This window comes from Grus americana, chromosome 22, assembly GCF_028858705.1.
Source record: "Grus americana isolate bGruAme1 chromosome 22, bGruAme1.mat, whole genome shotgun sequence".
Classification (NCBI taxonomy): Eukaryota; Metazoa; Chordata; class Aves; order Gruiformes; family Gruidae; genus Grus; species Grus americana.
In genome coordinates this window covers 5,859,371-5,885,156 of record NC_072873.1, presented here as the reverse complement: position 1 = coordinate 5,885,156, position 25,786 = coordinate 5,859,371, and the positions used below count along the sequence as shown (strand labels likewise).

At 44.6% G+C, this 25,786-nt stretch overlaps 3 protein-coding genes across 3 annotated transcripts; 1 reads left to right on the top strand and 2 right to left on the bottom strand.

The window, feature by feature from the left end:
* The first annotated feature begins 1,529 nt into the window (after positions 1–1,529).
* Positions 1,530–4,220, top strand: LOC129195585 (cathepsin G-like). Its single transcript, XM_054801778.1, has 5 exons — positions 1,530–1,636; positions 2,054–2,213; positions 2,707–2,848; positions 2,953–3,213; positions 3,785–4,220. The coding sequence occupies exons 1-5, from the start codon at positions 1,579–1,581 to the stop codon at positions 3,962–3,964; spliced, it is 801 nt and encodes a 266-aa protein (XP_054657753.1). The 5' UTR covers positions 1,530–1,578; the 3' UTR covers positions 3,965–4,220.
* A 2,091-nt stretch (positions 4,221–6,311) lies between these two features.
* Positions 6,312–10,052, bottom strand: LOC129195220 (olfactory receptor 6C75-like). Its single transcript, XM_054801056.1, has 2 exons — positions 10,043–10,052; positions 6,312–6,931 (listed from the first exon to the last, which is right to left on the bottom strand). The coding sequence occupies exons 1-2, from the start codon at positions 10,050–10,052 to the stop codon at positions 6,312–6,314; spliced, it is 630 nt and encodes a 209-aa protein (XP_054657031.1).
* A 5,135-nt stretch (positions 10,053–15,187) lies between these two features.
* On the bottom strand, positions 15,188–23,290 carry LOC129195579 (uncharacterized). Its single transcript, XM_054801772.1, has 2 exons — positions 22,844–23,290; positions 15,188–18,414 (listed from the first exon to the last, which is right to left on the bottom strand). Exon 2 carries the CDS (start codon positions 17,450–17,452, stop codon positions 15,521–15,523), a length of 1,932 nt encoding a protein of 643 aa, XP_054657747.1. The 5' UTR covers positions 17,453–18,414; positions 22,844–23,290; the 3' UTR covers positions 15,188–15,520.
* Between the last annotated feature and the right edge of the window lie 2,496 nt (positions 23,291–25,786).

The window sequence follows — 25,786 nt, the reverse complement described above, 5'->3', positions numbered from 1 at the left end:
CATGGGCTTGGTGCTAAAATAGTCGTTCTCAAAATCATTAGAGAGGTGGAGTTTCATGAGAAGACGAGAGGAGACTGTGGTGATCAGGCAAAGCGCATGGCCAGACAAGCACACTGATGAATCAGCCGCCTGTTTATACACCGCCAGCCCCTTTATGTCCTCATCCCCCCCTTTCCCACACATGTTTCCACTCAGGCCACCTTGATCCTTCCCCTTCCCCACCTTTAACCCTTGCTTTAAACATCCCACAGCATCTTTTGTACAATCCCAAAATGCTGCTCCTGGCATCCCATAATTAGTCCCTTCAGCCTGCGGACAGTAAAGTTCCTCCGTCTGCAAGGGGCCAAAATCTAAGACAAAGTCAGGTGAGACGAACTACAGGTCAGAGCTGGCTTCTCAGCTTAGCCATCGGTTGTGTTGCTGTTGAAAGACAGTGTCTGCTGCTTCTGGCACAAAGCCCAAAGCCCAAAGCCCAAAGCCAAGCACAGAGACTTAGTGGAAGGGCCCTTCTCTATGCACCACGTATCCCCAGTCCTAACAGGTAATGATGCTTCCTAGCGCATGGAAACCTGGGAGGCCACCTGGCTGAGCTCTCACATTTCAGAAGGAATGAGAGCCGAACACGTGTCCTAATTTTCTGGTTCCTGTGATTTCCTTCTATGAAGGTGTCACTGTAGCTCTGTGACTTTGAAGTTTGAATTCAATGTTTCGGTGAGGATCTTGTGGGGATGAGTGTGTTTATTCCAGTGTGGGTATTATTATTGTATTTTATTTCAATTATTAAACTGTTGTCTCAGCCCACGAGTTTTCTCACTTTTGCCCACGTTAAACCATGACACCAAGAGAGCAGAACAGAAAAGGACATGAGTGTCTAAAAGAATAACGCTTTGCTTTGAGCATCAGGTTGTGCTAAATGACCTCCTGATGTCCTGGTCACCTGCATGAGTCTATAACTTGGTGTCATCAGCAACTACTGATGGAAAACCCGCATATATTTCACTAGTGATCAGAACACTACTGCTCAATGTTGTGAGTCTCCGGTAGGTCCTGTGCCTTAGCCACTCTGACAGGTGATTTCTGTTTGCCATAGGGCACCTCTTATGGCAGTCAGACCCTCTGACAAGAACCAGGACCTCTGCCTGGCTCTGTTCAGCTCTCACTGTTTCTGTCAGGAGACAGGGAAAAAAAGAAAAAGATAAAAAAACCTGCAAACCTACCCAATGCTTATCTAGGATTCCAGGAGGCTCTTGCCAAGAGACTCTAATGAGATATGCACTTAACTGTAGGTACCCCACTCATCTCAGTGCTACCTGGGTAATGGGTACTCTGGGTACTCTGAACAAGCCCAGATCTCAACTTTTGGAGGAGATGGTGACAAAAACAAGAGATTGTGACATGAACCCCTCACCAAACCACAGTCTGGGGTTTGTAAGAAAAGAAGCAGTAAACAACGTAAGCTGAAAGCAGGCTGAGGTTTCCTGTATCAGCTGCAAACTTCGTATATATAGAGTGCCATTCGGTACCTGTCTCCTGCCTGGCCATAACAACTGGTTTGGCTCTTCAGGACACTGGTAGAAGATGCTGCTTCTCCTTCTGCTCGCAAGCTCTTTTCTCCTTCTCCCATGGGCTGGGGCTGGTGAGTAGAGAGAGATGGGATTTAGATGAGGACGTGCAAGGGCACAAACGGGCACTGAGCAGGAAATCTGTCGCGTACCTGCCTTGCCTTTTCTCATATCTCTGCTCTCTGCTCTACTCATACCTCTCAGCTCAGACCGTGCCTGAAAGCAGTGACGCATTACGGGTACCAGTGTAGTGCCCTTTGACAGCATTTTAGCCATCCAGAGTCAGGTGAGGTCAGTCATCCCCAGGAAGTGGTGCCTGTTTGTCTCTCCATTGTGCATAAGCAATGCACCCATTGGACAGCCCAAGGAAGGAGACCTATTGGCATCGTTGGCATATGCCGTCAGACGATGACCCTCTCTCCTCATGCTGCTCCAAACTTGATGGGAAATTGTGGCATACGTGACATTAACACTTCTCATCTCTCTTCCAGGAAGGATCATTGGCGGATGGGAAGCTAAGCCCCACTCCAGGCCCTACATGGCTTATTTATCAATTCAAAGTGAGTCAGGTAGACATAGAAGTAAATGTGGAGGATTCCTGATTCGCCCAGATGCAGTGCTCTCAGCAGCTCACTGTGTGGCTGGGAAAAAGTAAGGCCCTGTCTTTCTTGTCCATGGGATTTTCCAAGTCTCACACAGTCATGAAGTGCCGCAGCCCTGGTCTGGGGTGAAAGAGCACTCCGTGTCTCTTCAGGCACAGCAGGGCTCTCTGTGAGCCGAGCCATCCCCTGTGAGCTGCAGGAATTGTCTGCCAAGGGCTGTGTGCCTGGGACAGCACTCCTCGGCAGAGTTCTCCTGGTCCATGGTTCCTACCACGGGTCAGAGCTAGTGTTGGAGAAGGGAGGCTGGTGCTCCCAATCCCTGCTGCCCTTCTGTCTTCAGAATGGGACACCTCAGACTTGTGTCAGCATGGGGTAAGGGACCCTCAGCTGACTTGTGGAGGGATGCCAGGCTACAGGGGGAAACTTGTTGAGAAGTAATCTCTGGGGAGGCGTATCCCACCACCACCTCCCACAAACCACGTGCCATGGGGGATGTGTGGCTGTGGTCAGCATAGCTGTAAAATGGTGGTGTTTCCTGGCAGGAATGTGAACATCACTGTGACCCTGGGAGCCCACAACATAAATAAGAATGAGCCGACCCAGCAGGTGTTCCATGTTGGACACTGGGTCATCCACCCCAAGTATTCAGGATATACCAGTGAAAATGACATCATGCTGCTGAAGGTACGCCCACACACATCCTTGCTGCCCAAGGGATTGCCTATGACCTCATGAACTTGTTTCCATTCCTTTGCCTGCTCTGACCCTACGTTCTCTCTGTTTGGCAGCTGAAGCCAAGGGCCAAGCTGACTAAGTCAGTCAGTTATATCCCCTTCGCCAGATACAAGGAGCGTGTGGAACCGGGAACTACGTGCCACGTGGCTGGCTGGGGCTGGACATCAAGGTCAAGGGATGTGACTAGTGTGCTGATGGAGGCGGACCTAAAGGTGCAGCGTGAAAATATTTGTGAGGACTCCTTCAAAAAGTACTATCTGCAACAGTCTATGATCTGCGCTGGCGATGAGAATGGCAAAAAAGCAGCTTTCCGTGTAAGTGTTGTTTTGTGCTGTAAGCTTGGGATGAGGTTGGGCCTAGACAGTCAGGCTGGTTCTCAGGTGGGGGATTAAAATGAACTACGTTCTTCGAGATGATGTGCTGAGGCTCCTCTCAGGAACTCTGAAGCTGACGTGCTCTCTGAACCCGGGTGTAGTTTCCCAACTGTCAGCGTCATGTGCCTTTTTACATGGCTGGGGATATTCCATCCAGGCTAGCCACTGCTCCAGCAGGCTGCAGATCTTGTGTAAATGCTTTGTCATATCCTCCTGACACAGTGGGGTGGCTTGGATATTCCCACGTGTCTAAAGTAGGACTAGAGGCTTCTTTTCAGGGATATGAAGGCAGTTTGTGAATCTCAGATGGCCTCCAGGCCTGAACTGCTTCACGGATCAGCTTAGAGGAGTAGTGAGGCACCTACAAGCCCTGCGGAGCTGGGTCTGGTGGGAGATGGTCAAAAGAGGAGGTTCTTCACAGGGAGGGAGGCAAGAGGGCCAGTTTCTTCCTGAGGGCAGGGGGAGCCATGCTCCGACACGTCTGACGCCTCCCACTCCTTTTACCTCACAGGGGGATTCGGGCGGCCCATTAGTCTGCAACGGGAAGGCTCACGGCATTGTTTCTTATGGACCCCAAAATTCCATCTTCCCTAAAGTATTTACCAGAGTCTCCTATTTTGAACGATGGATACGTGCAGAGCTGAGGAAGTTTGCACTCCAAGACCAACCTGACTCTCCCTCCTCTGTCTAAAATGCTCAGTGCCCCGTTTCCACGATGCATCAAACATCTGCTGATGTTCAGAGGCTTCCAGGGGCAGCTGAAATGGAGTCAGAGATGCCTTCATGGCACATGCACAGGCTTCTGAGCTAAGGAATGTCTCCATGGCAAGTTAAAAATGCACGTCCCAAGTCCGCAGAGTTTCCCGTTATTCCCTCCTCCCACTGCTGCTCCACAGTGCTACCTCCTGCTCTGCTTTCTGGCCACCAATAAAAGCTTGTTCAAAGTTGCTTGTGTGTGCAGCCTTCTTGGGAACAGGGTGCAATGCTTGAGGTTTAAATTTAGGAGACTCAATTCAATGCAGTAGTGACAGGAAGTGAGCTGATGCCAGCAGGATTTTGTGATCTTGAATGTACAGGATGCCAAACAAAAGAACGGTCTTCTGTGTTATTTCCCTTAGCTGCTCTTAATGACAGAAGGTATGATTAGGAAATCCAAGAGACAAAAGTCCACTGAAAGTTACTGAGCAGAAAGGAGAGAGGAATTAATTTTGCCAGTTCCCGACAAGTGCTCTAAGCTGCCTTTGGTATCATGGGGGAGACACAGACATTTCTGGCACTCTATTGGCAGTTCTATGGCATGAATCCCTACGTGCTAAGCAGACTGTCTTTCAGATGAAAAATGCCATGAACGTGCTTACTTCTCTTTATTACTCAGAAAGTATATTGGGGCAATAATATTTCCTGGGAATTTAGGGCTGGTTTAGATGTCCCAGCCTATTCCTTTTTGTCTCTATCAAGAGAAACACTTCTACTTAAGCCATTTTTGAAGTTCAGAAGAATGGTTCCATTGAGATGTTCCTACTGTACAGGAGCTGAATCTTGTGGAGCCCCTAAGCCCTATCTACTAGCCCTGTTCTGGTTATAGTCCAGAACATCTAAAATAGCACAAGATTCCAGTAAAGGAGAGTTATTCCCTAGGAAGTCAGAATGTCTTTCCTGCCCCCTAGGTGTTCCCTCACCAAGTGTAAGGAAAAGACAGCAGGTCCCCCAACCATGAAGGTGTCAGATACAAGTGTGGTTATGACAGCAACAGGTTTCTTTTCCTGTTCCAAACTCCACTGATCAGGAGCAGGGTTGCTTGACAGATGCGCTGAACAACCCCCATCACATGAGTTGCTTCACCTGACATTCTGTTCCCCTCCCAAGTTCCGCCCCTTTACCACTAGCTACCCCTCTCCAATAAAATTCCCACTTCTGCTTACCCTTTCCTAATTAGCCTAGGTTTTGCTGCCTTTAAAGACTGGTTTAATATTTATGACATGGTTGCTCTGGTAATTTCTACCTCCCTGATCAGTTCGTTAAGCTTGTACTCCCCATTTGTTACTAAGAGTGTCCTGTCATTTCCCATGTGGCTGTTTCGTTAGCGGTGCCCTGAGTCACGTCAACCTACAGACACATTACAGCTCTTTGGCTGTCTGCAGTGCCTTCTAAGTATTTTGTTGTCTTCTTAGCACAGGCCAGGGAGAGCCATCTGTACAAATACCCTAATGTCTATTTTAGATGCCTATACATTGGTCCAAATCAGGTGCTGAATCTAGTCACTGATGTTAGGTAAGATTAGTCCCATCCCACTTCCCTGAAGCTTAAATAAGATGAGTTCCAGCAAGCATGACATGAGTTACTAAAAGCTGTACATGTTACAGATTGGGCACTACGTCCTTCATCAGTGAACAAAACATATACAGTTTGTTTCAGAAAACATACAGCGTTCTTCCCACCTTTACTCACTGGGTCGTAGAGGTAGCCAACACTCTTTATCTGCTGAGGCTCAAATTGAAGTATGTATACATCAGAGACTGATCTGTCACACACTACATATCACTGAGACTCATGAGGATGGAAGGCTCAGGCGTTTGTTCACTAATAGCTGATGACGTTATTTTTCCCTCTGTCCCACACCTTTCCAAACTCTCTGAATCCATTCCATCGAAGGAAGGAACTGTTTCGTGTGTACAAGTGGCTCCTTAAATGACACAGTGATGCTGTTTGCATAAAGCCCTTTGTACTTCCCTTCATTCTTCATGTGCACTTGGGCTGCCCAGTAAGAGAGTGATTTGTGGACTAGCCATCACTACCCTAAATCATTCAACATGGAGAAAAGAAAACCAGAAAGCTCGTGGCAAGAAAAAGGGAGGAGAAAGAACAGAAAGACTAATTTATGTTTCATTAATTTACAAGATTATTGACAATTGTTTGAAGATGGACTGACAAATAGATGAATGCATGGATGGATGGATGGATGAATTTCTAAGGTGAGACAGAAATGTTATAAAATGGTTTGTTTCCCGTTCTCGATTGCATCCACATTCATCACCACCTCAAAGTTCTGGGTGTTTAGCAATTGCTATACTCCATTTGATGCGCTCCCTTAAGGCCTTCTGAGACTGTGTGTTTCTCAAGCTATAGATGAATGGATTGAGCAGAGGAGATACCACAGTGTTCAAGACGGACATCTCCTTGCTGAGGTCGGGTCTGTTGGTCTGGGTGGGTGTGAGGTACATGAAGATGTAGCTGCCATACGTGATAGACACTACAGTGAGGTGAGACATACAGTTGGAAAAGGCTTTCTGTCTGCCAGCCACAGAGTGGATTTTGACCACAGCAGGAATGATGTTGATGTGGGATACAGCTTTAACAGCTAGGCTACTCAGTAGGGTGAACACTGCTGAGATGAAATTCATGCACTCTAGGACCTTGGTATTTCCACATTTGAGCTGAATCATTGGTGTGCTGTCACAGAAAAAATGATTAATGATGTTTGAACCACAGAATGGCATCTGGAAATATACCACTGATGGAGGAAGAACAAGGACAACCCCACCAATCCAGGCAGTAATCACCAGCAGGCTGCAGACTTGTGAATTCATAATGACCACATAGTGCAGAGGTTTGCAGATGACCACGTACCTGTCAAAGGACATTACAGCTAACAGGGGAACTGAAGGAGGGTAGATTTAGATTAGATGTTAGAAAGAAATTCTTCAGTATGAAGGTGGTGAGGCTGGTGAGGTGGAACAGGTTGCCCAGAGAAGCTGTAGATGCCCCATCCCTGGAAGTGTTCAACGCTGGCTTGGATGGGACTTTGGGCAACCTGGTCTAGTGGAAGATGTCCCTGCCCATGGCAGGGAGGTTGAACTAGATGATCTTTAAGGTCCCTTCCAATCCAAACCATTCTATGATTCTATAAAAATGTTTTGAGAGAAGAGAATAGCACAACCAAAAATACCCCACAACAAAAAGCAAGATTCTGCAAGACCTTATTCCTGAATCAGCCAGTGTTCCCTTTTTACTGCGTGTTCTTCCAAAGAGGATTCATTGAGGCTGAGTAAGATCTCCACTCTGAATTGCCTGCTACCCCTCCTCACTGGTTTCTAAGGTGAAGTCTACGCTGCCTTTCTGAGCAATACTCAAATCCACTGTTCAGCATGTAAAGGCAAATGAATCCACTCTGTAGAAGAAGCTCTTGAGTATGAAACAGTGATCCTCCCTTGTTCTGTGTCTGATCTTCCTGGGCTACAGTAGCAGGCTGGTCAGGTAACCTGAGACATTTCAAAAGGAACCAGATACCTGCATGTATGAAACCAAATCAACCATTTAATACTGCCAAATGCCCTAAATTAGATGCCTAAAACATGTGCAAGTTTTGAGTTAATCACTGCAGCTTTTTCTACTCAATTGATGGCAATAAGCATTGGCAGGGATAATTCATCTTCATCTTAAGCAGGTAATGAAGATAAGTCTGGAAATCACCTTCTGGATCTCTCTTCAGTGACAATACACTGAGCTTAAAATACTTTCTCATACTTAGATGTCTAACTTGTAGACATGAATAGTCCTTGGACTCTTGTGCAATGATTTACTGCGATTCATAATTATTATTCTGAAAGAAGTATGAATTACTACTAAAAGTTAAAAAGATTCCTGACATGAATCTATCACATTGTATTGGGTTTGCATGGCAAGGTTTTGGCAGCAGGGGCAGGCTACAGGGGTGGCTTCTGTGAGAAGCTGCTAGAAGCTTCCCCTATGTCTGATAGAGCCAATGCCAGCCATCTCCAAGATGGACCCGCCCCTGGCCAAGGCCAAGCCAATCAGCGCCTCTGTGATAACATATTTAAGAAGGGAAAAGAACAGTTAGAGAGAGCTTTTGCAGCCGGAGATAGGAGTGGGAAGATGTAAGAAACTGCAGACACCAAGGTCAGTGCAGAAGGAGGGGCAGGAGGTGCTCCAGGTACCAGAGCAGAGATCCCCCTGCAGCCCATGGTGAAGCAGGCTGTCCCCCTGTAGTCTATGGAGGAAGGATAAGGGGGTGTAGAGATTCCACCTGCAGCCCATGGAGGACCCCACACTGGAGAAGGTGGAGGCACCTGAAGGAGGTTGTGGCCCCATGGGAAGCCCATGCTGGAGCAAGCTCCTGGCAGGACCTGTGGATCTGTGGAGAGAGGAGCCCACGCCAGGGCAGGTTTGCTGGCAGGACTTGTGACCCCATGGGGGACCCCACGCTGGAGCAGTCTGCTCCTGAAGGTCTGCACCCCATGGAAGAGACCATGCTGGAGCAGTTCATGAAGGACTGTCTCCCATGAAAAGGACTCCATGTTGGAGCAGGGGAACGATTAAGAGGAGTCCTCCCCCTAAGGATGAAGAAGCAGCAGAAACAACATGTGATGAACTGACCGTAACCCCCATTCCCCGTCCCCCTGTGCTGCTGAGCAGGGGAGGAGGTTGAAGCCGGGAGTGAAGTTGAGCCCAGGAAGATGGGAGGAGTGGGGGGAGGTGTTTTAAGATTTGATTTTATTTCTCATTCCTCTACTCTGTTTTCCTTGGTAATAAATTAGATGAATTCCCTCTCTAAGTTCAGTCTGTTTTGCTCGTGACGATAATTAGCGAGTGATCTCTCCCTGTCCTTATCTCAACCCACAAGCTTTTTGTTATACCTTTTCTCCCCTGTCTAGTGAATGAGGGGAGTGATAGAGCGGCTCTGGTGGGCACCTGGCCCCCAGCCAGGGTCAACCCACTACAGTAGGGAAGTGAATCAAAGCTCCACAGTGTTGATATTAAAGGTATGTAAGATGAATCATATCCACTGCTGTCCAAACTTTTTACCTCTTGGAATGAACCAGAAGCCCGGTTAATTGAGTAAGCCAAGAAAGAAGGCGTGTTTGTGACAATTACACTCCCGGAAGACCACAAAGGATCATTCTAGGGAGATCATCACATGTCATCTTGGAGAGGGAGAAAACTAGAATAAACCAAATTAAATAGTGCTGGTGTAATGACTCACACAGAAAAAGCTCTAAGAAGCTAAGTCAGTATCTCTTAAAATAATTGCAAAATGGAAGTGATGTTAAATAAATTATTTTCTTTTTCTCCTTCTAGGTAGGTGTTGTTGAACCTTTTAGTAATATATAATGTACTTGGAAAGGCAGGTTATACATGCATATAACCAGCATACATGCAAAAGTTGTTTTTTTTTCTTTTTTTCCTTTTTTTTTATACATATTAGTTTTATAAAAAGCTACATACTTGAAATTTTAGAAAATAAGATGTGATTTTGTCACTTATGAGACCAATCACTGTGACCCTTGTATTGGGTCTGGCTGGGATGGAGTTAATTTTCCTCATAGCTGCCCTCATTGTGCTGTGTATTGGTAGCTAGAAAGGTGTTGATAACACACCAGTGTTTTGGCTACTGCTGCAGTGCTGGCACAGCATCAAGGCTATCTCTCCAAACCGATCCCCCTCCAAAGACCAGTAGGCTGGAGATGGGCAAGATATTGGGAGGGGGACACAGCCAGGACAGCTGAGCCAAACTGACCAAAGGGATATTCCATACCATATGATGTCATGGTCAGCAATAACAGCTAAGAGACATGAGGAGGACAGGGGGGCATTCATTATTAAGGTGTTTGTATTCCAAAGCAACCATTATGTGTTCTGAGGCCCTACTTCCAGGATAGTGTCTGGACATTACCACAAATGAGTAAATATTTTTTTGTTTTCCTTTGCTTACACATACAGTCTTTGATTTTCTTTATTAAACTATGTTTACCTTCATCCATGAGTTCTTTTTTCTCATCTTATTTTCTTCATCCCTGTCCTGCTGAGGAGGGGAGTGATTTGGTGGGCACCTGGCAGCCATCCAAGGTCAACCCAGCACACTCATGCATAAGAAAACCTCCTCAAAAGAGAGAAGGCATCACAAAAAGAGGAGTGTTCCTTGGCTAAAGGGCAATTTCTAGGAAATAGGGACAGAACAATGATGAGCTGATATGATCTCAAAGATATTTCTAAGGGTTTGTAAAACAAAAGATCTTCCACCCAGGAATATTTGATTTTCTTAATCTGCATGGTGAGTACTTCTCTCTTGTTTTATAACAGTACCATAACAAAGATGATGTGAAGCATGGCATAGGATCCAACTCCCTGACTTCCTGAAGAAGATGAAAATATGTCTATTAAGACAAAATATATTGATTTCTCCACAAAAGAAGATGTTTTCTAGCCCTTACAAACTTCTCTAAATGTGCTGTCCAATTAAATTATTAGAAATATTAATTTTATCAATTTAAATATATTAAATTATTACTATGTCTGCTATAACTCACAATTACGTATGTGGTGGGTTGACCCTGGCTGGGGGCCAGGTGCCCACCAGAGCCACTCTATCACTCCCCTCATTCACTAGACAGGGGAGAAAAGGTATAACAAAAAGCTTGTGGGTTGAGATAAGGACAGGGAGAGATCACTCGCTAATTATCGTCACGAGCAAAACAGACTGAACTTAGAGAGGGAATTCATCTAATTTATTACCAAGGAAAACAGAGTAGAGGAATGAGAAATAAAATCAAATCTTAAAACACCTCCCCCCACTCCTCCCATCTTCCTGGGCTCAACTTCACTCCCGGCTTCAACCTCCTCCCCTGCTCAGCAGCACAGGGGGACGGGGAATGGGGGTTACGGTCAGTTCATCACATGTTGTTTCTGCTGCTTCTTCATCCTCAGGGGGAGGACTCCTCTTAATCGTTCCCCTGCTCCAACATGGAGTCCTTTTCATGGGAGACAGTCCTTCATGAACTGCTCCAGCATGGTCTATTTCCATGGGGTGCAGACCTTCAGGAGCAGACTGCTCCAGCGTGGGGTCCCCCATGGGGTCACAAGTCCTGCCAGCAAACCTGCCCTGGCGTGGGCTCCTCTCTCCACAGATCCACAGGTCCTGCCAGGAGCTCGCTCCAGCATGGGCTTCCCATGGGGCCACAGCCTCCTTCAGGTGCCTCCACCTTCTCCAGTGTGGGGTCCTCCATGGGCTGCAGGTGGAATCTCTACACCCCCTCATCCTTCCTCCATGGGCTGCAGGGGGACAGCCTGCTTCACCATGGTCTTCACCACGGGCTGCAGGGGGATCTCTGCTCTGGTACCTGGAGCACCTCCTCCCTCTCCTTCACTGACCTTGGTGTTGGCAGAGTTATTTCTCTCACATATCCTCACTCCTCTCTTCTGGCTGCTGTTGCCAGCAGGTTTTTTTTCCCCCTTAGATATGTTATCACAGAGGTGCAACCACCGCTGCTGACTGGCTTGGCCCTGCCCAGAGGTGGGTCTTTCTTGAAGCAGGCTGGAACTTGCTCTATTGGACATGGGGAAAACTACCAGCAGCTTCTCACAGAAGCCACCCCTGTAGCCCCCCCACTACCAAAACCTTGCCACGCAAACCCAACACACTTACACATAGCTATCTAATGGCAACTTATACCTTAGGGTATGTAGGTTTCTTTTGCGGTTTTGGAAGAGTCCAAGAATCTCAGCCAAAGTCCCAAGCTATCTTCCATGTTACCTATGTTGTCAAATCCAACAGCTGCATGAGCTGCAAACTTAGGACAGGATTAAAGACAGGATTAATTTCAGGTGACAGTCTAAATCCAAGGCAGTGGTTCAGGGAGTGTCTTCAGCCAAGAGGGGAATATTGATCCTTCCAAAGGTTGATTTATACAATAATTTTAGCCATCACGCTTAAGAAACATAAATCACATTCCATAGATCCTTTTTGGACATGCACAAAGCAAACTACTGTAGCTTAGATGTAAAAGTCAGAGGACACGAAAACTTAGGAAGATTTATGCCACTCTTTTTCTTGGCTTTGTCTTAAAGTACCTTTGGTTTTGGAAATGATGCTGGGTTCTAATGATCAGCCAATGGGGGTGACAGGGACATGAAGCACTGAAGTCATCCTAAGTTGCAGAGGGGGGAATCAGCTGCAGATGCAGACATCTGGATTCAGGCATGCACAGTGAAGCTTTGTATCTGTGAGGTGAGTGTCTCAACACCTGATACAGGCAGTGAAGATCCACTTAGTGGAGTCAATTAAGCCAGCAGAGTAATTAATCTGATCAAATGCAGGTCTTCTCTACAGTGACCTGAAACTCTCTCTTGCCCTCAGTGGCTGTACTGACCAGCTCTCCCTCTCCCAAATAGCTGAGGGATCATAAGATCAGAGCTTGGGCACCTCACAAACACAGGGACACCGACATGGAAGACAGCAGAAGTGAGAGGACTCCATTGCCTGAATACTGATGTCTTAATAGTGAATCTAGAGACATTTCTGGACAATCCCACCTGCCCTCCAAATCTTGCTTCAGAGGGTGAGAAGCTGAGACTATCCTGCAAGTCCTGTGTCAGACTCATTTGAAAGTCCTGAATACCATAGGCAGCCCCAAATACCATTACACACCTGTGTTAAGGCAAATTAACGCCACCCTTGGAGTGTGTCTATGCTGCCAGCTTGGATAGCAAATTTTCAGTCCAGGGTTCTGTCCCTCTGACATGCCGCTTTGCAGGAAAATTAGATGGTTCCCAGGATCCCTTCTGCAGAAATATTTCAAGGCCACTCTTGAGATCAAGTCTCAGAGAGTTTTAGTGGCCTGATCAGGCCAAAGACTGCTCAGAGAGGTTGAAGAATTTGCTTCCTGAATTAATTCAGAAATTTCCTCAGCTCTCTCAAAGCCAAGCAAGGCCACAGAGGACCAACAGGCAAGTTAGATCAAGCTGATAACATCCCTGAAGTTAGTCTAGACCTAGGAAATTCATATTTTCAGAAAGTTCTTGGTAGCCCAGGTACAGAGAATCATAGAATCAGAGAATAGTTTGGATTGGAAGGGATCTTTAAAGGTCATCTAGTCCTACCCCCCCTCCAATGAGCAGGGACATCTTCAACTAGATCAAGTTGCTCAGAGACCTGTCCAACCTGACCTTGAATGTTTCCAGGGATGGGTCATCTAATATTTCTCTAGGCAACCTGTTCCAGTGTTTCATCACCCTCATTGTAAAAAATTTCTTCCTTATATCTGACACAGACCTTTACAGTGCATAACTAGCACAGCGCTGAGCAATGCCTTTGGATGAAGTAGATCAGTGGTCTCCAAAGTGGGGTGTGCAAAACAATCCATTGGGGTAGGGAAAGGAAATATTTTTGTACCATTAATATTTAAAATAAAATAAAATAAAATAAAATAAAATAAATAGTGTTTATTTAATCTTTATCTCATCCTTTTTTAATTTCTATTTTTATATATGTTTTATAACGTACATAACACGTTAGTGCGGTAGTATATGCACATAATTTGTAAGGAAATGTCAGGGGTGTACGCTCAAAAATTTTTTACTGATGGAGCACATGATCAAAAGTGTTTTGAGACCACCGAAGTAAATCACGTTCAGGCCCATGACTGCTATGAAGTGCCAGAAATGCCTCCGTTGTGCAAGCGATGCCTGGAAGGTTTGTACATCAGGAAGTACAAAGGGAGGTGTCATTGATACCAGACAGAGATCACTTGAAGCACTGACTGTAAATGTCACCAGACCTCTCCAATGAAAGATAATCATGAAGAGATGGGTAAGAGAGGAGGTAAACATCTGAAATCGTGTCAACAAATAGAGTTCAGATTTAGCTTTAGGCTGAGGGAAAACTTGAAAAAAAAAGATGTTTCAATGTAAACATGGAACTGCAGAGCCTTGATTCAGGTTGCCCAGTCTGGCTTTGAAATCCTCCATGGACATCTTTGGATAACCTTTTTCCGACACCTTACTGCTTTTCAAGGTGAAAAAAGGTTTTGTTTAAATACAGTCTGTTTTAAATTTAAATCTCTTTTTTCCTACCTTCCTGCTTTGCACAACTATGAAAAGCCTGGCTCCCTCCTTTTCATAACATTCATAACATGTACTGAAGGGCTGCTGTTAGGTTCCTTGGAAGCCTTCCTTTCTCCAGGATCAACAAACCCTCTTCCCTCAGCCGTTCCTCACATGACATGTGCTATGGCCACCAACCACCTTCGTGTACCTCCTCTGAATTTGCTCCAGTTCATTTCTCTGGTGTCCTGGTTCTGGCAAGGACAGAGTTAATTTCACAAGGAGCCAGGACAGGTGACCCAAGCTGGCCTGGGGCTATTCCATACCATGTGACGTCATGCTCACCATAAAAGGGGGGCTAGTCGGGCAGTGGGGGGGCGGGGAGGTTCCGTGATGGGCTGAGTGTCTGGTCGGTCATTGGCTCGGTAAATTGTTCTCTGTTATTACCCATTGTGAATATCTGTTATCAGTACTGTTGTTGATTGTTTCCCTCTCCCTTGCTGTTCCAGTAAACTGCCCTCATCCCAACCCTCGAGGCTTTGCCATTGTTTTTCTGTTCTCCTCCCCATCCCACTGGGGGAGGGGTGAGCAAGCGGCGTGTGGCGTTTAGCTGCTGGCTGGGCCTAAACCACGTCATCTGGTTTTCTGAACTGGGGCACCCAAAACTTGATGCAGTAGTCTAGATGTATTCTAATGAATGCCAACGAGAGGGAAACAATCACTTCCCTTGATCAAGTTGTCACCGAAATCCGGGAATAAACCTCGTAACACCAATGTAGTGTTAAAAGGCAGGCATTCTTTATTGCAGCGCTGGATGCACGGGGGATAGCTCCACCCAACGTGCATGCCAGGTGATCACCAACACACAGGTTATATAGAATCAAAATATACATATTCATTATATTTCCAAGAAAAGGCAGTCCTATGATAATCATTTCTGGGAAATCGTTTCCATATTCTCCTCCCCGTCACGCATGCTCAGTGATTTGAGTCGGTGGTCCTCAAGGGTCTCTGGTGGTCGTCAGTGGTCTTGCACCTGTGTCCGCTGGATGACCTCCTTCATGCAGGCGTGCGCAGTACCCTTGTTGTAGGTGCATCTACCCATAGCAACTTACTTCATAAGATTAATACTCCCGGGCCTATTGTCCGGTTGGGTAGGGACTGTACAAGGAACATAGCAGCATTGTATCTTGCCATGGTCAGTTAGCTTCATTACCTATTACCTTGGTTACAAACTAATTTTCCCAATCTGATTCTATAGCTACCTTATAACTTTAAGTTACAAATATAATCAAATTATCCTAACTTTTATATAATCAACTTTTGATTGCTTTGTCAAAATATATGTGACATTTCCCCCCTTTGAAAGTTTTGAAAATTATTTCAATACTTTCATTATACTAATTATTTTCTATGTTGGAGGAAACTCTGGGATTGTTTGTCTTTTTTGCTGTTTTGCAACAGCTTGGACGATCATATGAGTGAAAGAAGCTTCACGAGTAATTTGTTTTCTCAGATATGTTAACCGATTTATCATTTTCCAGGCTATGACATACAATATTGCTGACAAAATCAAACTGATCAAAACCAATATTAAGAGAATCACGATGGGGTGACACAACTTGTTTAGGATGCCTGTAGCAGTAGGTGACCATCCGAAAAGTGTGTCCCACCATCTAAGTTCTGCATCTCTCTGCGCTCTTTCAAAAACTCGGTGTATTTCTTTCACATTGTGATGAACAGTTATTAGGGTGTTTTGTCCGTTTTCCCTAATTTTTTTCAGAATTGCAATCAAATCCTTGTGTTGTAATAATTGTTTTACTAAAGCGAGATTCATTCCAATGGGTATGGGTAATAATTCATGAATCAACATGTAATTGGACTGCAAAAGTTGGTGAGATGTGACTGGGGTCAAATAAGAAAAGTCACATCCATCAATCTTAGTAAAATTACAAACACAAAAATTTGAATGATTTTTAATCTCTACGACTATCTTATCTACATATAAAGAATCACAAATAGTCCTTAAACATACACAGCCCTTACCAATATATATAATAACTGTTTTAGGGTTCTCGTTAGGATGAACCTCAAAATGGCAAATATTTTGTTCACTATCCAGGCAAATATCTTGTGTTTCAATTGCATTATCTTCACAGACAAATCCTTGTTGTTCTCGCACGATGTAAGATTCCAAATTAACAGTTTGCCATTTTTCATTCATTTTTCGGGCCCATACTCTATGCTCGGAAGGATAGAGTATAGTTCCGTTGTGGTTCAACCCTAATGCGACAATGGGATAAATTGAGTATATAGTAGCATTAGATATAGTGAGCACAAAAGTTGTAGCTGTGTTTGTAACGGGATCATAAGTAAAGTTTACCAGGCTCCACCAGGACTGGAGTTCTTTCTCAAAATCAGTAGCACTGTCCCAAACTATTTTCCTAATTTCAGTGGGGAGAGTGCCTTCTTCACCTTCTCTTATAATTGAGGCGGCTACCGACTGCATCCATAATTGAGCCTGGATACAACTAAGAGCCAAAGAGAGGTTATTCTGGACCACCCCAAGTGCGTCTGTAACTAATTTGTGGTCCCTTATATTTATTCTTTCCCATGTTGGCAATATATTTGACAACAGCCACTGGTTAGTTCTTAGAGCCAATAAAGAAGATCGTAAGGGTTGTTGTAATTTAGCCAAATCACTTACTGAAGCTGCCAATTTGTTCATTATTACTTCTGAATCAATGCTATTTAAAACTCCCAATCCTGTTCCCGAAACACCGGTCAAGTCTCTCCGTGTCCTTTTCATAGTAAGAGTTTGTTTCTGTAGCCAGGTTGTCCATCTCTCATATGAAATTTTTAAGAAAGGTGAACAAGCTGGTTGAATATTTGAAACATTGTTTCGCATTGACAATTCAACTCGTTTGAGAGACCATGCCGGGTTAAACAACATTTGTTGCAAGCCTGTATTTCTAATCACATACGGTCCAATTTCAAAGATTTTCGAATTAAGCGCAACAATTGGTTGGGTAGTAGGTATTATGACATCTATTTTAAGTTCTCCCCAGTATTTGGTATTATTTTTACCACATATTACTTTATGGGAGTATTGTACAGCAGTCAAATTTAACCAACAGTCTAAATTTTGATTTTTACACAAAATAGGGCCATGTGGTCCAATTTCATAACTGTTTATAGGTTCAATGCGAGATTCAGTGATTAATCTGCATCTTATTGTGATGTCATTTCCTTGTGGTACCATAAAAGAGGGGGTGACTTCACCTTTACTAGTTAACGTAAAGAGAGTATCTGTATCAGCATGCGTGACTACTGCAACAAGCATCACTAGGGGTTTAGTTACAGCATTTATTTTGAATTTAAATATACGACCTGACAGTCCTCCTGTCAATGGATTAGGTCGTCAGTTGCACACCACATAAACTGGTTTAGTTAAAGTAAAATTATATCAACAATCTCCTTGTTCCTTAATACAGGATTTGGTGATTTCAACATTATTGGTACTAGGGTCTAAAGAGTAGTTACCGACATTCTGTTGGCGGCAACACGTAATGAGCGAATTTTGCTTGTTACATTTCCATTCAGTGGTGGGACAGAGTCTCGTAATATTAGAACTAGGGTCTAATAGGTTTCCGGAGATGGTAATTGAGGAAGCTTTCTCATGAAGAGATCCTTCCATCTTTCTACATCCTACTTGAATTCTTTCCCCAATTGCTCCAGTCAAGACACGGACCCAGTCCTTTCTGTCCCATGCCCACTCAGGTGGGTGGTAAACTTCAGATTCATGCATTATTACAGTGGCTAAATTTGGGGAACGGTCTTTGGGATATGGTCCCACACTCCCGGTATATTGGACAACAGCTTGGGACCATGGCCATTCTGTATTTCTTTGGCTACAAATTAGTGATGAAATACAAAAAAGTGTTATCAGTCTAATCAAACAATTCATAATATTCATAATTCAATAGATAATAGGCTAAAGAAATTGATCCTTAGAATTTTTACACAGTCTAAGTTTCAAAGGTCCCTCTTGCATACATGTCCACTGATCTGGTGGTGCCTTCTTTACTCGAGTGTAGTGAATCCAAGGCTCCACTCCTTCTACCTTGATCGCGGTATAAGTTGTTAACAGTATCTGGAAAGGTTCCTTTCACTTCTCCTGGAGTGGTTCAGAACCCCATGTCCTTATATACACAAAGTCACCCGGCTGGTATGGATGTACAGGCGTATCAAGAGCAAGCGGCCTGGTCAGCACAATATATCTTCTAAGCGCTTCGAGGGTCTTTCCTAAAGAAATCAGATATGTTTTTAAATCTATTTTCCCTGTTATCCTCATGTCCCCTGGGATTAAGGGAGTTTGGTAGGGTTTGCCATATAATATTTCATATGGACTTATACCGTCTTTAGACCTTGGTTGGATTCTTATTCTTAACAGAGCTAATGGCAAAGCCTGTGGCCATTTCAAAGATGTTTCTTGACAAATTTTACTCATTTGTCTTTTCAAGGTCTGGTTCATCCTTTCAATTTTCCCGCTTGATTGCGGTCTCCAGGGAGTATGCAAATCCCAATTTATCCCCAGGATTTTACTTACTTGGACTATTTCCGCTACAAAATGTGGTCCTCTGTCAGAAGATACGCCCAATGGTACCCCAAATCTCGGTATTATTTTTTTTAGTAATATTTTGACCACTTCTCTTGCTTTGTTGGTGCGGCAAGGAAAAGCCTCCAGCCATTCAGAAAACATATCAATCAATACTAACAAATATTTATATCCATTCTGTCTAGGTAACTCAGAGAAATCGATTTGCCAATAATCTCCTGGGGAATTACCCTGCTTTGTTACTCCTAAAGGTGCTTTCCTCTGGTTTAAGGGATTATTTTTAAGACAAATTGGACACTTAGCTATTATTGATTTAATTATTCCTGTCATTCCTACACACACTACAGATGTTCTCAAATTTGTAACCATAGCATCCACACCCCAATGCGTCTGCTCATGTTCTTCCTTTGCAAGCTCTGTCATAATTTGTGGGGTCACTATTATCTGATTCTCTGGTGTTACCCACCATCCTTCCGCATTTTGGGATGCCTTTAAGTTCTCTGCTAGTTGTTCGTCTAGTTTACTGTATCTTGCTTTTAAATTTGGAATCTTTATCTGTTTTACTGGTACTAATGTAAGGATACCTCGTTCTGCAGCCTCTTTTGCAGCTTTATCCGCCAATCGATTACCTATATTTATAGCAGTTTGACCAAACTGATGAGCCTTGCAATGCATTGCAGCCACTTCCTTTGGTTTCTGTACATCTTGCAAAAGTTGAAGAACTTCCTCTTTATACTTTATAGGTGAGCCCTGGGCTGACAACAGTCCTCTTTCTTTCCAGATGGCTCCATGAGCGTGGATCACACCAAATGCATATTTAGAATCCATCCAAATGTTTATCCTTTTCCCTTCTGCCATCCGTAAAGCCTGCTTCAGTGCCACCAATTCTGCTTTCTGCGCTGATGTATTTGCAGGTAGTGTCCCTGACTCCAATACCTTGTCGATGGTAACAACAGCATATCCGGCTATTCGCCTTCCCTCTTGCACAAAGCTGCTTCCATCCGTAAACAATTCCAGATCAGGATCCTTCAAAGGTTTGTCCTTCAGGTCCGGTCTGCTGGAATAAACTTGTTCAATAGTTACCAAGCAATCGTGTTCCAATTTTTCAGTTGGATTTTCTGTTGTTAGGAACATTGCCGGATTTACAATTGCTGTGGCTTTTAATTCCACATCATCTTGTTCCAATAGGACAACCTGGTATTTCAACATTCTGCTAGGGGATAGCCAGTGACCCCCCTTTTGTTCCAAGACAGTTATAACCATGTGTGGTACATATACCACTATCTTTTGGCCCATGGTTAATTTTCGGGCTTCCTGAATCAGCAGCACTGTCGCTGCCACTGATTTGTGGCACTCAGGTGTCCAAATCAAATATCGGTCTTTGGATTCCTTTAAGGCTTCATATAGGGGTTTCACATACAGTCTATAATTTAAACTCCAGAGTCGACACCACCCAATCATTCCCAGAAAGGCTCTCAATTCCTTTGGGCTGTTAGGTTCAGGGATCTGAAAAATGGCTTCTTTTCTTTCATTTCCCAATTGTCTCTGTCCTTGAGATATCTCAAATCCCAAATAAATCACTGCTTCTTTCCCTATCTGGGCTTTGTTTCTGGAAACTCTGTATCCTCCTTGGCCCAGGAAATTCAGTAAACTGATGGTCATTTCAAAACATGTTTCTTTGCTTTCTGCTGCTATCAAAATGTCATCCACATACTGTAATAATATACCTTGTCCTTGATTCTGTTTCTTCCACATTTCTAACTCTTTTGCCAATTGATTTCCAAATATTGTGGGGCTATTCTTAAATCCTTGCGGAAGTACAGTCCATGTTAGTTGCATCTTTCGTCCTGTAGCTGGATTTTCCCATTCAAAAGCAAATATGCTTTGACTTTTTATATCCAGAGGTATGCAAAAGAAGGCATCCTTTAAATCCAGTACAGTAAACCATTTATGTTCCTCCTTTAAAGATGTCAGTAAAGTGTATGGATTGGCCACTACTGGGTGTATATCTTGAACTATTTGATTTATGGCCCTCAGGTCTTGAACCAATCGGTATTCCTTACCTCCCGATTTCCTTACTGGTAATATAGGGGTATTGTATTTTGACTCACATTCTACCAACAACCCATACTCTAGAAATTTTGTAATTAATTCTTCTAATCCCTTCCAGGCTTCCCACTTAATAGGATACTGTTTTTGTCTTACCGGCTTGGCTCCAGGTTTTAAAGTCACCTTTACCGGTTCTGCCAGTTTGGATCATCCTGGAACTTCACTTGCCCATACCAAGGGAGTGACTGCATTGTCCACCGCTTCTGGAATTTGTTCTTCTTTGGAGGAATTCTGTAACATAAACACCCTCGCCTCTATGGCTTTTGATTCTGGTATTAGTAATCTGATTTCTCCATCTTTAAAAATTATTTGTGCATCTAATTTGCTTAATAAATCTTGTCCCAATAAGGGCAACGGACATTTGGGCACGTACAAAAATTGATGTGTTTTACCTACTATTTTCCCAGCTTAAATTTTAACAGTTTCAAGAAAGGCCAGTTCTCTTTCCGCCCCGTCGCACCAACACCCTCTGCTGATTTATGGCTGAGTTTCTCTTTACACATTTATTATTCTCAGTCAAGATTGCCAGAATTTTTCCATCCCTTTGCATTTGTCTGACTTCTTTTTCTTTTTCTCTGTTGTTATACACAGTCCAGGCTACTTCAAGCATTTTACCTAAGTCTCTGGACTCAGCCCCTTCCATTTTCTGGAGTTTTTTCTAGGGTTGATTGTCCCATAAATATAGAGGCCAATTGTATAGCTTCTTCCGTGGTGTTTTTTGTTTGTGGTTTTGTTTGTGGGTTTTTTTGTTTGTTTGTTTGGTGTTGGTTTTGTTTTTTTTTCCTCTGAGTCCAAATTAGTGTATTTTCTAGCAGTCACCTTCAGTCTTTCCATAAAGGCTGAAGGGGACTCATTTAATTCTTGTCTCACAAAGTTTAGACCGATTAATTGCTTTTGGCATTGCATATCTATCACCAAACAAAATCCACTTCTGAGATCTAGTCAGCATCCCTCTGGGTCCCGGCTGATTAGGGTCCCACTCAGGATTTGTGGATGGAAAATTCTGGTCCACTGTCCCTTGTATGAGCATGAGCTCCTTCTACTTGTTTTCTGGCCGTATTTAATACCATTTTCCTTTCAGTATCTTCCAACAAAATATCCAATATTTAACCAATAATTTAACATCATCTTCTTTAAACACATATTTAAAACATCATTTACCAATATCATAAGCTGAGCAACCTTTTCCAAATTTTTATCAGGTTCCTGCCCCTTTAATGCCATTACCACAGAACTAGCTGAAACCAATTCACATTGCCTTTGCCATTCCGGATGATTTCGCAATGTGAAAAACAGATCTACATATGCCATTTCGTTCCATTTACTTTCCCTCTTACAAAATAACATTAATTGCAAAATAGTGTTATATTGCAACGTCCCATTTTCCGGCCACTTTTCCCCATTTTCTAAAGTGTATAGTGGCCACCAATGATTACAATATTCAATCAACTGTTTCCGAGTCAAAGGATCAACATTTCCCAGATCTTTCCAGTGCTCCAAAATGCATCCCAGTGGTGTTTTTCGTGGGATTGGTTTTTTACTCGGAAAAGTGCCCATCTCCCAGGGACTTAGTGGTTGTGATTGTGCACTATCACAAGCACTTAGTCAGAGGGACCCCAACCCGTGTTAGAGCTCCCTCAGGGATTTCCCCTGCCACCGGAAATCCCAGGGATTTCTCCTGCCACCAGAAATCCCAACCTTGGAGGCTTCCCCTCCCCTCTGGGCCCTGCTCCACAGGCTTTCGCCTAGCAGAGACTTTTACCTGAGACGTCTCTCCAGCCCAACTCTGCGCAGCTTTCACCGCGCCTTACGAGCAGGCCTCCCGTGCTCTTCGCGTGGGCCTGTCCTGGTGTGGGCCTGTCCTGGTGTGGGCCTGTCCCGGCGTGGGCCTGTCCCGGCGTGGGCCTGTCCCGATACGGGTCTCTCCCGATACGGGCCTGTCCCGGAGCCACGGGGTCCTTACTTAAGGTACCTTCACATACTTCAATTAAATGAGAATGCCTTTACCTCTCCCAGGGGTCTTGCTCAAAGCTCTTCGGTCCGGGGATCGGAGGTTCTCCCCGAGAATTCCCCGGTGCTGGCTGGAGGTCCTGCGATCCCACGGATCCGTCGAGGTTCAAAAGCAGTGTCCCACCTGGGTCGCCAAAACTGTCACCGAAATCCGGGAATAAACCTCGTAACACCAATGTAGTGTTAAAAGGCAGGCATTCTTTATTGCAGCGCTGGATGCACGGGGGATAGCTCCACCCAACGTGCATGCCAGGTGATCACCAACACACAGGTTATATAGAATCAAAATATACATATTCATTATATTTCCAAGAAAAGGCAGTCCTATGATAATCATTTCTGGGAAATCATTTCCATATTCTCCTCCCCGTCACGCATGCTCAGTGATTTGAGTCGGTGGTCCTCAAGGGTCTCTGGTGGTCGTCAGTGGTCTTGCACCTGTGTCCGCTGGATGACCTCCTTCATGCAGGCGTGCGCAGTACCCTTGTTGTAGGTGCATCTACCCATAGCAACTTACTTCATAAGATTAATACTCCCGGGCCTATTGTCCGGTTGGGTAGGGACTGTACAAGGAACATAGCAGCATTGTATCTTGCCATGGTCAGTTAGCTTCATTACCTATTACCTTGGTTACAAACTAATTTTCCCAATCTGATTCTATAGCTACCTTATAACTTTAAGTTACAAATATAATCAAATTATCCTAACTTTTATATAATCAACTTTTGATTGCTTTGTCAAAATATATGTGACAAAGTGGCTACAGTCCTGTTAATGCAGCCCAGAATGCTGTTGATTTTCTTTGCTGCCAGGGCACACTACTTGTTTGTGTTCAGCTTGCTGCTCACAGGGTCCTCCAAGTGCTTATCCACAGAGCTGTTCTCAAGACAATCAGTCGACAGTCTATATTTTTGCCAAAGGTGAAGGTACATTTGTCCTTGCTAAATTTCTTGCAGTTCCTTTTGGCCCTATTCCTCCTGCCTAAGTCCTTCTGGCAGCCCTGCATTTAGGCGTATTGACAGGTCCCCTCATTTTGGTGTTATCTGTGAAACTGACAAGAATGCACTCCCTTGCCCCTCCTCCAGGTCACTGATAAACATGATGGGTCCTGATATACACCACCCCCCCCCCCCCCCCCCCCCGCCCCGCAGCACTCTACTTACTATCAGTCTCCAAGTTGAATACAACTGATTAGTCACTCTCTTCTGAGTACAGCTATCCAACTAGGTTTTTACATGTCTAATTGTCTGCTCATCCAGACCATAATGACCTAAGTTAGATACAGGATTTTGTGGGAAGTAATGTTGAAAGCCTTGTTAAAGTCAAGGTAAATGACATCCAGTGCTCTCTCCTTGTCCACGAATCCAGCTATTTCATCAAAGATGGTGATCACATTGATCAGGCATGTTTTACGCTTGGCTTTTCACAGCTTGCATACTTCTTCATGTGACTAGAAATCTGTTCCAAGAGGACTAGATCTTTCATTTTTGGGGATCTTTTGTGTCATTCGAGATGACAGCACTTGTTAAAAGACCGGTAAAGTGAATGCAGGACCCAGCAGGACATGCATCATAAAATATAAAGCAATCACTTTTGTCTAGTGCATATGAAAGATAGCTAGGATATAACAAGCCATTTTTCTTGAGTCTTCTGCTTATGCCCTCACAATAAGGGAGTATAAGAGTCTGTGCTGGTGAGGTAAGCATCAGTCAGGAGGGGCAGAATTAGCCTGCACAGCTCCCTGAATGCATCCTTGGTTCAGGGCAATTGAGGGTTATTTGTACACCTGCAGAGTTGAGGTCTGCCACGAACTCCATCAGCACTGATGACATCAGTGATGGACCGAATGGACCTGACCAGCCCTGAATAGCCTGACTTGTGTCCCTCTTTCTATTTCAGATTTTATACCTTTATTGTATGCATCCGCGGGTCTTGAGGGAACTGGCGGATGAAGTGGCCAGGCCACTCTCCATCATATTTGAGAAGTCCTGGCAATCCAGCGAAGTTCCCACCGACTGGAAGAGGGGGAACATAACCCCCATTTTTAAGAAGGGAAAAAAGGATGACCAAGGGAAGTACAGGCCGGTTAGAATCACCTCCATGCCTGGCAAGATCATTGAGCAGACCCTCCTGGAGATTATGCTCAGGTACATGGAAGATAAGGAGGTGATTGGTGACAACCAACATGGCTTCACTAAGGGCAAATCATGCCTGACAGATTTTGGTGGCATTCTATGATGCGGTTACAGCGTCGGTGGACAAGGGAAGAGCAGCTGACGTTATCTACCTGGACTTGTGCAAAGCATTTGACACTGTCCCGCACGACATCCTTGTGTCTAAATTGGAGAGACATGGATTCAATGGATGGACCACTCTGTGGATAAGGAACTGGCTGGATGGTCACACTCAAAGAGTTGTAGTCAATGGCTCAATGTCCAAGTGGAGATCAGTGACGAGTGGCATTCCTCAGGGGTTGGTACTGGGACTGGCGCTGTTCAGCATCTTTGTCAGTGACATGGACAGTGGGATCGAGTGCACCCTCAGCAGGTTTGCCGAAGACACCAAGCTGTGTGGTGCAGTTGACACACCAGAGGGAAGGGATGCCTTCCAGAGGGACCTGGACAGGCTTGAGAGATGGGCCCATGTGAACTGCATGAAGTTTGGCACTTGCACTTGCAAGTTCCTGCACGTAGGTCGGCGCAATCCCAAGCATGACTATAGGCTGGGCAGAGAATGGATTCAGAGTAGCCCTGAGGAGAAGGACTTGGAGGTGTTGGTTGATGAGAAGCTCAACAAAACTTGCAGCCCAGAAAGCCGGTCATGTCCTGGGCTGCATCAAAAGAGGTGTGACCAGCAGGTCGAGGGAGGTGATCCTGCCTCTCTACTGTGCTCTTGTGAGACCTCACCTGGAGTACTGCAGCCAGCTCTGGGGGCCCCAAC